At 45.0% G+C, this 17,180-nt stretch overlaps 1 protein-coding gene across 1 annotated transcript in view; it reads right to left on the bottom strand.

Moving 5' to 3' along the window:
• The window catches only part of PDE6C (phosphodiesterase 6C), a 48,881-nt gene that overhangs the window by 26,243 nt on the left and 5,458 nt on the right, over positions 1–17,180 (bottom strand). The window contains exons 2-11 of the mRNA XM_081823824.1: positions 15,759–15,911; positions 15,569–15,658; positions 14,481–14,621; positions 13,177–13,251; positions 12,175–12,239; positions 12,008–12,074; positions 7,703–7,750; positions 3,389–3,538; positions 2,665–2,808; positions 1,317–1,385 (exon numbers count right to left, since the gene is read on the bottom strand). Of these exons, the coding sequence (XP_081679950.1) occupies positions 1,317–1,385; positions 2,665–2,808; positions 3,389–3,538; positions 7,703–7,750; positions 12,008–12,074; positions 12,175–12,239; positions 13,177–13,251; positions 14,481–14,621; positions 15,569–15,658; positions 15,759–15,911 (1,002 nt within the window). The remainder of the gene's footprint in view (positions 1–1,316; positions 1,386–2,664; positions 2,809–3,388; positions 3,539–7,702; positions 7,751–12,007; positions 12,075–12,174; positions 12,240–13,176; positions 13,252–14,480; positions 14,622–15,568; positions 15,659–15,758; positions 15,912–17,180) is intronic.

Below are 17,180 nucleotides of genomic sequence, written 5' to 3'. Positions count from 1 at the left end.
TGGCAACATGGTGCAAATAACTGATTTTATTCTGTGGATTGAACCTAAGCAACTGTCTTTAAAGACATTCGTTCAGAGTAATATATATATATATATTTTTTTAACTTATTGATTTATCTCCTCTTTGGCATCACACTTTGTTTTTTCACTAAAATTTCTTCCTTCATTAAGAGGGGCATCAGTTTCCAAATACTAGGATGCATATTTATAACAGAGCTTTGTATTGTGTTGTGAAAGCCTTCCCCACCGTTGTTTGTTCTTGGCAGATTGTCCCACGTCTGCTGATAGACGTTCCAAAGTTCTATGGAAAACGTGGAAGAAACGCTAACGTTATAACGCTGATGTGTTTGTAACGGAGCTTCGGTCACTGTAACTGGTGTGCTTCCATTTCCTGGGTCGTCTGGTGTGCAGCCTGGCTCCACACTCTAGTCACCGAACCTTCTAGCAGGTCCATATACGGAGTTGTCACCATCCATTACTTTAAGACCCCACCTCGTCTACTGATCACTGCATAGACCACTAGGAGGGCTAGCTGAGGTCTACATAATATAAAAATGAGAGTAAAAATGGAGAAATGAAACCAAACTGACAACTCTGCTGAAGGCAGTTGGTTCATGTTGACTCATGAAGAAAGGAGACTGTCAACCAGTTATTTCATCTTTTACGGCAAAATTGCCTTACAAACCAATCAGTTATGCAACGAAAATGTTTGCCCTGAAATGCTTGCAGCAAAGATGTCTATGGCAAAGAAGTTTAGGGCAAAACTACCTAGAACCAAACATAGGATGAATAACCTATATTAATATAGGTTATTAATTATATATAATATTAACTATATTAATAACCGGAAGAGAAGTTCTTTCAACTCGAAATGATAGGGGTGGCCTAATGGCAACAATAGGAAAGAATTGCATTCCTCCAAGTTCCAGAAGGAAGAAGCCAGAGATGGCAGAGGACAGTTGTGCCTCAGAGGGTCTATGTTCTACTGTATATTTGTCATGTCTTCTGGGGTGACCACGGGGCAATCCAAAGCTATTAAAATAAATAAGGCCATGATATCCTTAGAGTTTGTGCCTGTGTTTCCTTATGTGGAAGTCTGGTTTCTGATTCTAAATTATCTTTGTGGATTGGACTGTAGGAGACAAGGAGGAAGAAATGCAGAGAACCAGAAGATCACGCTTTATAAGAAATCTCTTTTCTTTTTAGCCTTTAAAGGTGCCAGAGAAGAGGAAAGTCAAGACTTACTTGAGAAATGAGAGTATGTATCCTAATATATTTTATTTAAAAGGTGTTAAGGGTAGAAGTAAAACACTTACCAAAATTGTGACAAGCTGTTTTTCTTCACAGTCTTCAATTACATCTATATTTAACTTCTCTTTAATTTTCTAAAATGTAAAAGCAATCGAGGTGTGAAATTCCTATAAAGAAAATTCCTATCTGATTCCTCTACTCTTAAAATTGGTTTAAATGATGTTAAATTATGCTGTAATGGGTTCCATGCAAAGATGGATACAAAAAAGACCTATAGCATTATTATGAAGAATTTTCTCCAAAAAAACACAACACAAAAATATAATTGATTTCTTTATTCCCCTCAAATGTAAAATTTAACAGTGACTGTCTTAGAGAGAGACAGAGAGAGAAATGTGAGCTGTTTGTATGTAGGCAAGAAAGAGAGAAAAATTTGTTTTTCTATGAGTGTTTCTATTTTTTCATTTGTTTTTCTATGCATTTATAGCAATTTCCCTTCACCCTCCCCAGATTTTCTCATTTTTAACATCTCAAACTGTCAAATAAAATTTCTCTTAACCTTCAAACCACCCAGCAAAACCAAAACCAGAAAAAAGAAAAAAAAACACCCCAAGAAAACTGCACCTACACACACATTCAGAAAACTAGGGAAATAAAAGGAATAGAGATAGTGGGTGTGTGATATTTTCCCTTCATGTGGTGGTGATTAGAACATTGTTAGTAAATATCTACTTGCTTCTCCATCATCCATGATATTGGTCTTGGCCACGTTTGGCCAATGAGACTTTTAGTAAATGTGACACGAATGAAGACTTGAAATGAGCTTGCACACTTGGGCTTACTCTCCTGCACTTCTGACATCACCATAAGAAGAACACTTCTCAGATAGCTGCTGGTCAAGAAGGATGATATATGCATAGAGCAAACCAAACTCACAGCTTAGAGCCAAGGCCAACTAAGAATCAGTTGAAGCCTGTCATCCTACCAATGCCTGAGTGAGAAATCGATGTTTATTGTTGAAATACCACTGAGATGTTATAGTTGTTATGCAGCATTATGCGGCAATAGCTGACCGGTACATTTCCCTTCCTGGAAATATTTTTTCCTTGCTAACATACTTGAATCTAGAAGTCATTCCTCCAGCTCCTACTGACCCAGGGGCTGTTTTTTAAATATTATTTTTTTTTATTTTTTAAGCATAGTGCTATTCCAACCAAGCAGCTGAGAAGTCTAATAAGGTTCTGTGTCCGCTGGGCCACCCAGGTTATCCCCCAAACTTCCTTCTTTGTCTCCTCTTCCTTAGCCCAGGATTAAACCTATTCTCATTTGTCAGACCTCTAGGTAATTAGGCAAATTCCAGAAGCTGTGCTTAGATGCCACCAAATGTCCACAGAACTGAATTCCCCCACTTACCAAAATAGACTTGATTTCATCAGGAGTGGCTTTTGTCTGGCTCATGAGCATTTCCTGAGCTATATCCTTTCTGTTTTCCAGCTTATTCATTTTATCATAGGTGTCAGTATTTAAAAGAGACCATCCAAGAAACTGTGTGAGAGTCTGAAATGGATAAAATGTGACTTAATTCTCTACAATTGAAAAATTGATTTGGAGGCAACCATCCACATTCTGTTCCATTAATCAGTCTCCTTCCCACCATCAACAACCCAGCTTCTTATTTCCATCTAAGAAAAAACATACTAATAATCAGCCCCAGACAATAAAACTGGCTAAGCCCTTGCTTTTCAAAATGCACCACGCACTGTGAATACTTTATTAGAGGAGAGGAATTACAAATATCCAGTAGAATAAAGCACAGCCTGAGACTCAGAGGATTGGGGTGACAGCAAGAATGACAAAGAATAGAAGGGGTGGGAAAAGGATATAGAAAACTTCTTTCTGATTTCCTCATATTGTAAAGAATTTTGATTAAGCCAAAGTTCAATCTTGGGAAGAAAATGTTGCAGTCTACAGACGTCAGGAAACGGAAATGACACAATGGGCACATATTGACCACAACCATTAGTGACTCATGCCTTAATTGCCCTTCAACAACATCCCTCCAGAGTAACAAATAATTACGCTGCCTCCATTGTTTCATGAATTTCATTTACCTCCATTATTTTATAATTGCACTTACCTCAGTAATGTGTTCATCATACTCATCGAAAGGTTTTCCATCTTTCCTGTTATAAAATGTAGCTACTCCCACAATATCTTCTTTCTTGTTGACAATAGGCAGGGATAAGACATTTTTAATGACCCAACCAGTTTCATCTACAGGTCCTTTCTACAAACAATAAGGACATTCAGATTATGTTTTGACTTTTAATTTTGAAATAACTATAGATTCACAGGATGTTGCAAAAGAAACGTACAGAGGGGTGCATGCCACTTCTGTGAGAAGTGGCATGCACCCCTCACCCAGTTCCCCCAGTGGGAACAGCTTATGTAACTGTAACGCACTATCAAATCCAAGAAATGGAGATTGATACAATCCATGGAGCTTACTCAGACTTCACTAGATGCACGTGTACTTATTTGTGCATGCGTGTGTGTGTGTGTGTGTGTGCAAATCCATCACACGTGTAGCTATGTGCACCCCTCAGAATTGAGATACAGAACTAACACAGCACCCCAAGTCTTCTCTGAGCTACCCTCTCACCACCTTCCCCCCAACCTAGGCTACCTTTAAAGAAAGAATAATCTAATCTCTCTGTCCGATGCATAATTCCACCCTGTGTCAGAACGTGGCTAGGACAAATAGCCATAAAAGTATTCGAGCACATGTGATTACATGTACTAGAACCAAGCGTCTGCATTGTGACAACCCTAAGCTCTTCTCTTTGTCCCCCCCCGGCACTTACCTCTATATCACCTCAGTGTTCCCTAGTCACTTTTTCTGTCCCTCAACACCTGTTTAGTGAATTCATCATATTAAATTCTCTCTGTTGAAATACCCAGTGTGGTTTCTGTTTTCCTGACTGAGCCCTCAAAACAGGCTTCTGTTCTGGGGTGCTGCCCCACTTAGTGAACGTCTGTCGAGTCCCTGTGATGGGCCTGGGCTAGTTGCTGGGGCTACAAAGAGGAAAAAATCACAGGCCCTAACCTCCAGATGGTAACATTCTAGACACAGAAGTTCAGGACAGTTTCTTAAAGTGTGGGCCCAAGGACAATGTGCAATAGACTTTTTTTTTTTAAGCTTGTTTCATAATTTTGGGATGTGCATCTTAAATAAGCTTCCCAGGTAATCCTGATGTCCTCTGACGTCTGAGATCTGTGGTGTGGCACTCGCATGGTCTGAGCAAGGCAAAGGTAGCCAAGCACTGAGCACGCCATACTATCCCTTCTTCTGCCTCCTGCAGCATCATTAGCCAAGCCTCAGAGGCCCAGGCTGTCTTGCCTCTCCCATGATGCCTTCTCTCACCCATATGGAACTTCTCTTTTTCAGAATTCTATCAGCGCTTAGAGCCTGAAGCACAGTTAGAAGCTAGATAATTTCCAAATGCTTCGGAGTTGCTGATTTTTGTCTGTGAGGCTATAGTCTAATCTTGCCGAAGAGCGTCTCACACACTGTCGAGCTCTGCAGAAGTGATGGGACAGTGGGGGGTGTGTGACAGATGCTCAGTAAACAGCTGCTTATTAGTCGAAGCGTTCGTCTTTATACTTGGAATGAAAAGTGGAGAAACCAAACCTCAGCTTATGTGTCCTAATGGTCAAAGCTTTGGGAAAAAATCAGTGCACAGTGGTTCTCAAAGTGTTTATCCTCGGAAAATACAGTGAACTGTTTCTACATGTATATTGCCACGTGGACTAGGGACAAAATCAATTGCAGAAAATATATCACCTGTGTACAAAATAGTTTCACAACCGTAAGCACCCTGTATATTTTTTAAAGCATCCAAAACAAGCTTTAGTGACTATTTCTCAGTTTTCGGTAAATATTCATTTGTTGCCTGTTCATGTTCATGTGTTTCGCTATTACTAAGTTAGTTAGAGCTTGTTGACAGAAAAGTGGTAGAAGGAACTTAAGAATTAAGAAAAATTAATAGGACAAAAACTTAAAACTGAAGAAATTCTATGTGTTTTCTTTTTTCCTGTGAACTGAAGATCACTTTAATTGATATAAAGGAAAAACGCCTTCATCCACTTCAAGGAACTACCCTGAAGTTGTCTGCATCCAAATCATCGAGCCTGTGGATATGTTACTTCACGTGGCAAAGGAGCATTAAAGCCGCAGCTGAAATTAATGTTGCTCACCAGCTGCCCTTAAGATAGGGAAAGTATCCTGGATTTTCCAGGTGGATCCAATGTAATTATAAGGATCCTTAAAAGTATAAAAGAGAGTCAGAGAATCAGTGAAGAAGGTAACGGAAGCAAGGCTAGGGTGATGTCATCGCTGACTTTGGAGATGGCAGGGGACCGTGAGTCAAGAAGTGCAGGTAGCTTCAAGAAGCTAGAAAAGATGAGGAGATGGGTTCTTCCCCTACGGCCTCTAGAAAGGAACACAGTCCGGCCAACGCCTTGATTTTAGTCCAGTGTGACCCATTTTGGACTTCTGACTCCAGAACGGTAAGACAATACGTTCTGCCTGAGTGGTGATTTGTTACAACAACAATAGGAAGCTGACACACCAGGCCACCTGAGGGGTACAGTTTGAGAACCATTGCCTTTGCAGGTTTGCTCTGACCATAGTTCACTTTGGATCAGTGGTTTTTCCACTAAACTTCCCAGGGACAAGAGGGACTAATGCCAATAGAGGGGGGGCATGAGCAGGTGGAGAGACAGCGGGAGGGGGAGAGAGAGGTGGAGGAAGGAGGGTGGCCACCCTCTCCTGAGTCTGCTCTGTGGAATGATCCCCAGGGGCGGTGTCCCCGAAGAAGCTGGGAGGGAGTCTGAGGACTCGAGAACACCATCAGATTCAGTCCCGACCGGGGGTAAGGACAGAGGGGCGGATGGAGGGTGCGGGGAGACCACAGTGCTGTTGTCAGAGCTCCTGGGGCCAATGTTGCGGCGGGAGGAAGGAGCTGGTGTCTCCCAGCAATGCACCTGCCTCAGTATCCCGGCCATGCTCAGCCAGCGGCTGGGGCGGCCCACGGGGAGCAGCCCAGTGCTCTGGCGACCGTGGATTTCCCAGCCCAGCAGCCATTGCATGGTCATCCCTCCCGCCGCCAGAGACCCCGCACTGGGGCTTCTTGGAGAGCTGGGAAATTCCTATGGCCAGAGGTTTCCCCAGGTGGGCAGCCTCCTGGCAGCCAGGGCCCTCGGAGCCACGGGTGGCTGCCCTCAAACCTCAGAGCCCAGCCCCGGGTCTCCTGGCTCAGCTCCCCTCCCTCCATGGCCAGACAACAGCTGCTGAGGCTCAGACGCTTTAGAAAGTGCGTGTCCCCATTCTTTCCTTCCTGCGCACTCTTTCCTGGCACCCAGCTGCTGTAAAGGTCAGGGTCAGGGCCAGCACAGCATGGTCACGACGAGGCTCTGGCTGCAAGGAGGGGGCAGCTGGAGCAAATGCGCCATATGGTGTTTGTGTGATTTCCACGTGGGTGAGCAGGGGGATGAGCAGGGAGATCGGAGGGAAACCTTCCAGGAAACTAGGCAGGTGCGCCTAGGTTTGCCGGGGCCCCGCTTGCAACAGGTGCTGCTCATCCAGGCCTCAGGCCCCAGGGGGCTGGCTTCTCCCTCAGGCAGAGATGGGGTGTGGGGGGTGTGGGGTGTGGGGGGTGTGGGTGGGGGGTGTGGGGGTGGGAGGGGGGTGTGGGGGTGGGAGGGGGAGGGTGTGTGTGTCAGGAAGCCAGGCACCGATGGCCCCCACGGGGAAGGGCTGTCTCTATTCCTGACTGATTGTAACCGGGACTCTAACTGGATAACTGGATGTTTGTTAAAACAGGACACACAACACAGGCCAGAAGGCAGAAAACTGGCTCACATGCCAGTTTCTCCCCAGCAGTCAGGTGGGGGGGGTGCGGAGGAGGATCCCTGGATGTTGCAGGAGGAAAGATAAAACCAAGAGTCTGACAGCAGGAGAGGCCCTCAAAGACCCAAGAATAGTTTTTTCTTTTCCAATAAGCTGCAGGGAAGGGCCTGGGAAAACCACCAAAGGACAGCATCCAGGTGGTAGTACGTACACAGCTAATCACTCAGGCAAAGAACCCTTAGCACCTGTGATTGCCAGGCACTGTTTTAAGCCCTGGATGACCAGGAGTGGGTAGACTAGAGGAGTGGCAGGGACTACACCCCCCAAATGCTAGGGTGACAGACACCCTGTCTCCTTCTCTCGTCCCCCTCCTTCTCTCACCTCTCCTCCCTTCCCTGAAGAATCTACTTGGTGAATGGGACAGAAACTCGAGTGTGTTCCTCCCAGCCACCTGAGCACGAGGCAGACTCTGGGGATGGGGCAGGGGGAGGGTGCGGGGAGCAGTGCTGATGGGCGAGGCCTGGCTGAGGGCAAAGTTACCTGAAATGTGAAGTACTCATCTGCAGGGGCATTCAGCATGTTACATATCTGTAAAGCAAGAGGACACGGAAGTCCTAAAACATGTGGCAGAACCACGAACCCACAAAGCAGACAGAAGAAAGAATGCATCAGAAGCGAGGGTTTCCTCCGCAGCTCTCCGTGGCTCGCAGGCAAATTATTCACACTGAACCTTGGCTGGGCCAAATTTGCTAAAAACACATTGAGGTTCTCTTCTGCTAATTAAGTCATTGCATGACATTTAGCACAATCTTTGCTCTTTCCTACTCCCAGCCTCTAAGGATTCTTCTTCCAGATTCAAAACAACTAACTGTTCAGACCAAGGAGAGGAGGAAGCTGAGCAGAAGACTGGCTCTGCTAGAGGTGGGGCAGCGACACTAGGAAGGCTCTGTTTCCCTCCCTCCCTCCTTTTCTTCCTTCCTTCCTCTCTTTCCCTCCCTCCCTTTCTTCCTTTTTTTCTGATGTGGGATCTGAATTGCAAACAGGTGCCTACGCCGCAGAAGGAAGCAGCCAGGCAGATTTAGGTACAAGGTCAGAAGTCACTCTGAGATATATTTGAAGTACTGAATTCAGAAACTATTGCTTTCACCCATAAGGACAAGAAATCATTCTGTTCTTGGTAATTTTTAATTATCTGTATGTCAAATCATATCCACAAATGAGTCTTAATAAAATGCTATAGCTTTGTTTCTACCAAAATTCTAGTATTTAAAATCATAGCATGTTAAAGTTGGAACTTTAATCATTAAGCTTAAGCTTTTTCTTCTAAAGATGAGGAAATAGAAGCCCAAAGATGTTAAGAGACTTTGTTCAAAACCATGGGCGGAAGCTCGAAGTGGAGTCTGAGTGTGGGGGCTGGTGTTACCAGTTCTCCTGGTGAGGGGTGGGGAAGGCCCTCATTCGTAAGCTCTGCCAGTTTCCATGGCTCCAATTCTCCCACCATGGGGGACAGTTTAACAGCTTGCTCATAAAAATCCCTGAAACTCTAACACTGGTGAGCGGGGAGCAGTAGCCTTCTACACCTGCCGGCCCGGCGTTAGCGCTCGCATCCTACGGTGGTTGAGCCACATCAGCTATGTTTGGGCTACTCTGATGAAGCAACCGTGCAAGTGTTTCGAAGTTTTTGTTCGCATATACCGCCGAAGAATCGAAGGAATTGTGTGTGCCGTCCATTAATCTCATCTAATCTGAATGAACTACATGAATTCGTGGCTGAGCGTCCTTCAGGTGTGTTTTAAAGAGGCAAAATGTAGCTTAGTCCTCTTTTCTGACCTTTCTACCAACAGTGTCAGTCTTCATCCATACTCTTAAGGCCTCTAGAGAACATCTACAGATGGGTCAAGGTCCTTGCTGCTCTCAGTCTTTCTCTCTCTCAGTTCACATGTCTTCTTGATTCCAGCTTGGCTTGATCCTGTATTTAGTGCCTTCAATTCTACAAATATGCCTAAGGCTCATTTTTAATATCTGAGAAATCATTAAACCAGTGCCTGCTGCGTCCCATTCAGAGCTGGGATGTACTTGTCTAAGGAGAACTCTGTGCATGTGTCCCCTAAGTCCAGAGAGGTCCAGCTGCGGGACTTCTGCGACAGCTCGCCCTAAAGTGTGCCTTTACTCTCTTTAACCCGGGGAAATGATTGAGGGAAACATCTTAAAAAGCTAAAAGGAAAAGTTTCAACACTATAGGAGCCCAAATAATTTTGATTAAAATTGCAGATCATTTTTATCTAGAAAATAGCATTTAGAAACTCTCTAAGGCCCCATCTCTTAAATAATTAGGTCAGTAACCTTATTTTACAAATGTGAGTGTTAAAACCCAGAGAGGTCAGGGCATTTAGCCCGAGGTCAAGGATTTGCCAAGGGATTTGGCCAAGGCAGGACTGAGTCAAGGCGCCCAGGGCTCTTCAGCCTTGCCTTTTGCTCTCTTGGCCAGAATGCACCACCATATTACAGAATGCAGGCCCCCCGGCAATGCATTGCTCTGGCTGAGGCTGCTGAAATGTTTGATACCATTCTTTAGACTAGGGGTTCCCAGCCAGGGTGGTGTACGGCATCTGGTGGGTAGAGGGCAAGGATGCGGCTGAACGCCTTACAATGTGCGGCTAGCTCCCCCCCCGCCCCGCCAAATAATCGTCTGGCCCCAGATGTCAATAATGTTAAGTTTGAGAAAATCCTGTGCTAAACACAAAATGTTTTTAGTAATCCCTGCCTCTTGTGAGTACGGTGTATAGTCTGACACCTTTAGGAGGGGAAAGGAGGACTATTAATAACTCGAGCACAACAGGTGTAAATGGAAGCTGGCCAGGCAAACTGGGATGTATGTTCACCCTAATTATGGAGTCCCAGGAAATGGCTCAAGCTCAACTCTCTGAAAATCAGTTCCCACTTTGGGAATGCCAATTTGCCGAATGAGCACTTTGGTGAGAAATACCTTAAACTAGATTTACGAGGGTTTGCCCCCAGTCCTGGGCTACCAGCGGAGCAGCGATGGGGCCTGGGGCAGGAGCTGAGATATGAAAGGCAGGGGTGCGGCATATGTGGGTGATCTGTGATAGAACCGAAACCTGGGGGACAATCCTCCCCTGCTTTGGGAATCCATCCCTTGGCAAGCTGGTTATATGGCAAGTTGATGACTTGGCAGATTAGCCATTCAGTGAATTGGCTTTTGACACCTTTGCTTTGTCGAAATTGATTTTGGGGGGACAACCTGTTTCCCTAGGAGAGAATAGGTACTTAAAAGTCGGGGTATAAATCCCCCCACACTGGCCATGGCAGCTTTGGCCATATCGAATTTGATAAAAGCTCCAAACAGGAGTCTAGTAGGTGGTCTGCCAGGAAACCAAGGATGGGCGCCGATGGCCAAGGAATTTGGTGATGTACTGAAGCTGAAAAGTTGTATCTGTGGACTCAGGAATGAGTTGGAATGTTTTGGTCATTACTACTAAGTCAAGAAGGACATTTAAAAAACACTTCGACTATTTTGGAGCAAACATGAAAACATGGTATTTGTACATAGTGCTGTTTATTCCTAAAAGAAATAAGCTTGTTTTTTCTCTTTCTCTTTTCTTCCCCTTTGGCAAGTCTCTACACTAGAGAAAGGGATCATGCCACCTGTTCGAGGCCCCCTGGTCCTGTAACCAGTGAGTCCAGGGTTTAGGCCGCCTGGGAACCCCCAAGTAAAGCCCCCTGACATAGGAAGATCCTTCAGCCACATCCAGAATTTTTCTCACTCTGCTACCATTCCAAACCCAGCAATTTTCACACTAAGCAGAGACCAATTTGTGCCAGTAAAGGAAAACGGGAGCTAACCTAGGTTTTGTTTCCCCTTCTCTCTGACCCTTGAGTGACTCTATTAGTCACTATAATTTACATGCCCATTTACTAAATAATGAGGATGAATGAACACTGCCAACAACACAAGGACAACACTAAAGAAAAACCAAATATGCAAATAAGTGCTATAAATACATTACAGAAACTTGGATTTGCAAAGCAGAAGATAGGAAAATGCCAACATAAATGTGGGAAGCACTGAACTCTTGCAGGGAGGAATCTTGATGCCAAGAGATGACACAGATGGTGGAGAAGCCCAACAAGGGAGAGAAATCTTCCAAGAGAAGGAAGGAGAGTATGGTAGAGGAGTGGGAAAGTTATGGTGACTCTAGTTCTCTGGCCTGGAGACCTATGGGACCTACCAGAGACCTCTTGTTTCTTGTCTACCCACACCTGACCTCTATTCGCCAGACCTGGCCTGCTATCTTTACACACACACACACACACACACACACACACACACACACACACACACACACACACCAACCACCCCCCCCCGCCGCCCCCCGCCACAGACCAGGGCAAAACTCTTTACTTCCTTTATCAACTCCCTCATTTTGCATGGCCATCAGTGGCAAAGTTCTCCATTTACACATTTTTGTCTTTTGTCAGTAATTTCTCATGCTTTGGAAGTTTTGGCCAAGGTAACTATACTTGAGATCTAATTAAACCCAACACGAATCCTAGCCACAGACTTTCAAAGGACATCTGAAATTTGCATGACTGCTGAATAAGAAGTTGGGGGGACGGATGGATCTTTCTCATGTTGACTAAATATTTTCGTGTAGAGTTTGGAAGTCTCTCGTTAACCTCCTTTCAACTGCCAAGATTCCTCTCTCCCACGTCCTGTATGGGCATGTCACTCTTCCCTCCTGCATTTTACTTTCACAACTGTTCCCATCCCATAACAAATAAGAGTTTCATCCAATACTATTCAGGATTTGAATAGGAACTTACAAATCCATTTTCGGCAACGTATGTTGGCAACCCGCTAACAAGAGTCCAGTGGTCTGTAGGGGGTGTCCTTGAGGAAGATTAGAAGAAAGAGAATCATTGCCACACAGAGAAATGCAATGTGGGCAAAAACAAAAGGGCAACTCCTGCCACCTCAGGACAGTACTCACGGGATCACTTTGATCTCTTCTTTTCCATGTAAAATGTAATCGATGATTTTGTAAAAGATGACTTCCTAAGAGGAAAGAGATTATGAGAACAATCTTATTTCCCAAAGAAAACACTTCTCATCAGCAGAACTGGTACTTTAAAGCTCATTTAATTGTACCTTATTTTCTAACCACATTGCTCTGCATAAGTACCACCTAATTACTCATGTCCTGATTACAAGCTTGCAATACATCTAGAAATACTAGTGGCTGTTTATCTACATGAACAAGCCTGTGGAGCTAAATTTTAAAAGTGGAATTTATCCAGACAGCTTTCAAAGGAATCTTGTTTTACTTTTAACTGATCCCTTTCTATTGTCCAGAAATATCTGGCTGATAACTGTAGTGGAACAAAGCATGTAATTTCTCAACCTCCGTCAATGTGTTCCCTTCCCCACTGTGCACTGAACACTTCCCACCTTCCAGCACTGGCTGATCGGAACAGGTGTCTCAGGAACAGGATTCAGCAGTTACTTCGTCAAAGCTGGGAGGGACTTGAGAACTAGCCTCTCTACTTACTACTTTGGGCAGATGAAGAACCTGAGGCCTGGACACATTCCATCCCAGTACCCTCGCTTTCCTGTGCGCTGGGAATACGGTGGTGAGACCTCATTCCTGCCCTCTGAAGCTTGCTGGCAAGGGGAAAGTAAATCCAATCTAACCCTTGCCTGGAGTTTCCAATCTAGCAGGTTTGAAGGAGGGCCTGGGCACAGGGTGCTCAAAAAGCTAGGCAGGGGGCTCTGATGTGTCCCTTCCTCTTGAGAATTACTGATTCACCAAGCCCAGCTATACAAAAAAGGAAACTGAGAAGTGGAACAATGAGTTTAGGCAAGGGCCACCCAGCTGGCTTGGGCAGAGCTGAGACTTGAACCTCAAGCTCCTTGTCCAGTGCTCTTTCCTATCCACTGGTCTTGGCACCCTGTGCCATGCACACACATCACTGAGGAAGATGTTGGCACCTACTCTGCCATCGGGGGTCTTCGGACCTTTATAAGGCTCGACTTCTCCCAGCTTGATTGGCCATTCATCGTAGAATGCCTGAAAGCAATTATATTTAAATATTATTAAACGAACTGTTCCATGACCTACTATATCTTCTGTGAGTTTCATGGCTTTGCGTATTCTATGTTAATTTAGAATTCTGGAATTTTAGAGCTGAAAAAGACCTATAATTCCCAGCAATACTGCTTACAAACTTGAGACTGTGAACAAGTCACTTAGCCTTTTTCATCTGTAAAACAGGGATAGTAATAGAATTTATACTATAGGGTGGTTGTGAGGATTAGATGAACAATACAGACAGAGCACCTACCTTGACACATAGGTAAAGGGACTCAGTAGCTAGCAGCTTTTTATAGATAATTAAACTAAATCTAAGTAGGTTAAGAGATGTGGCCAAGGTCATGCAGAGTGGCCAACAGTGTGGGCTGCCTTACTCAACGTCTATTCTCCCCCTCTTCCTCTCTAACAGATCCCAATTTATTTAGGCATCAGGTAGTCATTTTCTCAGGGAAGATGGGCCTGCACAGCCCCTGAGTGGCCTATATATGGTGCCTGGGATTAGTTGGAGGGCAGGCACACGGCCAGTCCTGGACAGCAGAGAAGGGGGAGAAGTCTGTGGAGGCGCTTCTGGGGAAGAGCACCCCTCGGATGAAAGGTAATGGAAAAGACATTTGCAGGAGGCGCCTCCTAGTTTTGTCCTGTGTGTCACGCCTTGAGCTGCAACAGCTTTCTTGCCACCCCCAAGAGGAGACCTCTCCAACTTGCGGGTGGCAGAGACCTTGCTAGGGGAAAACAGCAAGCCACTGGGACCTTGATGACTATACTGAGCTCTGAATGAGCCAGTCTTAGAATTGCCCGATCTTGGGACTTCTTGTTAAATGAGATAACTGTCTTGCTATTACTTACTGGGTCTGATGTTCCTTGCAGCCAAAAGCACCCGAACCAATAAACTCAACCACCAAGTCCCAGAGCCAGGATCGAAGCCCAGCTCTCCTGACACCTGGTGTCCCGTGTTTATCCACTTAGAACAGTTACTCTGAAAAAATAACTTCCATTCACATGGAGAATAAGCAATATAAATGATATAGTATTCATTACTTATGTTGAGCTAGGAGAGCTCCAACCGAATTAATGAAACAAGATGAGAAATGAACATTATATATATATTGTGTGAATAGTAGCCATGTTTTAATGGATCACATTTCATGTGATGGGTGTTGTATAGATGATTTGAGGGGAGACAAAATGTATGGAGTGACGAGGACCTTCTCCTTGGTCATTTCCAGCAGTCCGATGGAGTACCGCTCACAATTCAGATATGTTCTAACTGTGTAGAGTGCTTTGTGAAACTGGCGCTCCACATCTGTGAGCTCTTCAAATATTTTGTTGGCCGACCACATGAGGATCTGGAAGGAGGAATTAAAAAGAAAACACTCAGAACAAAACACACAGTGAAGAGGTAGAGCATTAGCCAAAAGAAAGTAGGAGGTGTCTCCAGTAAAAAGAACATGTATCACTGAACAATGCACTTTCATTTTTGAACTTGTGCGTGTCTGACACACTACTCAGATTCTCTGAGTGGGATGATTAGACCTGTGCAAGGGTGAGGGTCTCTGAAAGAGGTACGCCATGATTGGTCCCCATGTCAAAGGGCAAGTGACCTCACCTTGGAAGCAGAGACAGTCCCTGGGCAGAGGGTCTGGTATTGGTGGTGCCCTGGCTCCTGCCATTCCCCCACTGGGGAGAAAGCCATATGCCTCTTTCCACACATCCTGAGCTACTCAGAGGTAACCTTATCTGGACAGTTGGATAGGAGGGGATGTTGGAAGCCCTTCATCCCCACCCCTCTCCCACCATTGTACAGATGAAGAAACTGACGTCTAGAGAGTGGCCCAGACTGAGGTACCCTGATTACCAATGTTGTTCCTTATCCCTCTGGCTCAAGGAGGCAACAGACTTCAGAAGAGTGATTGGTTCCTCAGATTAATAGCTTCGATATGTACCAGGAACTGTTAAGAGCTTTGTGTGGACGAATTCATATCATGATCATGTGATAGTCACAACAACCACATAGGGTAGGTACTAGAATTATCTCACAGAAGAAACCACGGCTAGCCAGGATAAAGACGAGGCAAGCCAGTTGTACATGCAGATGGAGGAGCAGAGAGGTAGAGGGGGAGGCAGGGGCAGACCATGACTATGACCATGAGAAGACAGCCAGGACTAAAGTCTGAGAATCGGCTCCATGTGCCTTAAACCCCCAAGAGTGATAGGAGGGGTCTGGGCTTGTTGCCTCCGGGTCCCTTTGTCAGAACAGGAAAGCATGGAGTGATGAAGGTCACCTTCCTAGTACCTGGCTTCTTCGGGATTCAACAGTGTACAGGTAGTTGGTATGATGAAGCTTTAGGATGACAGAAACAAAGTTGAGGTATCTGCAAAAGACCTACAGGAAGCAGAGGAAAACAAATTAGGTATGATATCTTTCCATTAAACAACAAATAAATTTCCTGAGCCTCCAGCTGGATGCCCAAGGTTAGTATTACCTCCTCATCCTGTTTGGAAAATTCAGATGCGTTTACTTTGTTAACTGCCATAACCACGGCAAGAACCTCTTTGCCCATCACGATCGGAGTTGCCAGCAGGTTTTTGGTGACATACCCAGTTTGTTTGTCCATGAAGTCAGAGAAATGGCTGTTCTGAAAGACACATTCACACGTTTGCCAAAGCAGCACAGAACCATGGAATGTAGGTCTAGGAATGGCAACAGACCATTCTCTCTAGTCCAAACCGTCTGGACAGATAACCAGGGCCCCAGCACAGCGGTCCCACCCACACCCCCATCCTAAGATTGCACAGAGTGAACTCACTGGTTTTAGGATGAGCATCTCCCACCTGAGCTCTGGCCTATCTAGGTGAGGCTGCGGTAGAGCTGGGAAAAAAGAGGTGATGTCACGGCCAAGAGGAAAGTGAGATGCTAAGAGGAAATGGGGTTACAATGGACAGAAGGTGTGCAGGGAAGTAGCACACAGCTGGGATTACGGGTGTAGCGCATGGAGCTCTTCTTTCTAATTATGAGAGTAAAATGTATGTGAAACCAAACAACTGGTACATCATAAGGAAAAAAATGACTCCTCAAACTCCTAATCTCGCTTACTCGAGGGAACCAGTGTTAACAGCTTGGTATGTCTCCTTTTTTCCCCCTTATTTTTTAGAGATTGATCGATTGATTGGAGGGAGGGGGGAGGGGCAGAGAGAGAGAGGCACGCAGACTCCTTGCTGAGCGGGGAGCCCAACACTAGGCTCCATCCCAGGACCCTGAGATCATGACCTGAGCCGAAACCAAGAGTAAGATGCTTCGTGGACTGAGCCATCCGGGTGCCCCGGTATGCCTTTCTCTAACTCTTGGACAAAAATATTTCTTTTTTATAAAACTTTTTAATTCACACAATATTTGCATCATATAATGATACTTTATGGACTTCCGTCCAGACTCGTGCATATGGGTGTGAATTCAGCCTCTAGATTCTTGCACAATATTGCATAGTGTGGGAGCCCCATGGTCTGCTCAACCATTCTCCACTGACTTAGTCTGCTTATAATTTTCCCCACTGAAAACAGTGCTGTACTAAACATTCTTGCTTTCATTTTTATGTGATGGATTCCCCGAAGTGGAAATCTCTTTTGCTGGATTCACAGGTGTATGCAGTTTTTATTTATACAGATTACTTTTATAAAAGGTTGGAAATCTTACTTCCACTGGTCATGTGTGAGAGGACCCTCTCTTGCCAGCACAAAATGCTTCTCAGTTTTTAATGTTCTACCAAGCTAACATCTTTCATACATGTTTCTTTCTCTCTCTCCCTCTCTCTCTCTCTCTCTGTGGGAGAGAGGAAGTGGATCTTCCCAGATACAAGCCCCATGCCGTAGATGTGAGAGATGATTCTAATATCCTAACCATGGAAAGG

The sequence above is a fragment of the Leptonychotes weddellii genome, chromosome 6 (assembly GCF_054177405.1).
Source record: "Leptonychotes weddellii isolate Sample4059 chromosome 6, ASM5417740v2, whole genome shotgun sequence".
NCBI lineage: Eukaryota > Metazoa > Chordata > Mammalia > Carnivora > Phocidae > Leptonychotes > Leptonychotes weddellii.
The sequence above is the reverse complement of the archived record's forward strand: the minus strand, read 5'-3'. Positions and strand labels throughout refer to the sequence as shown.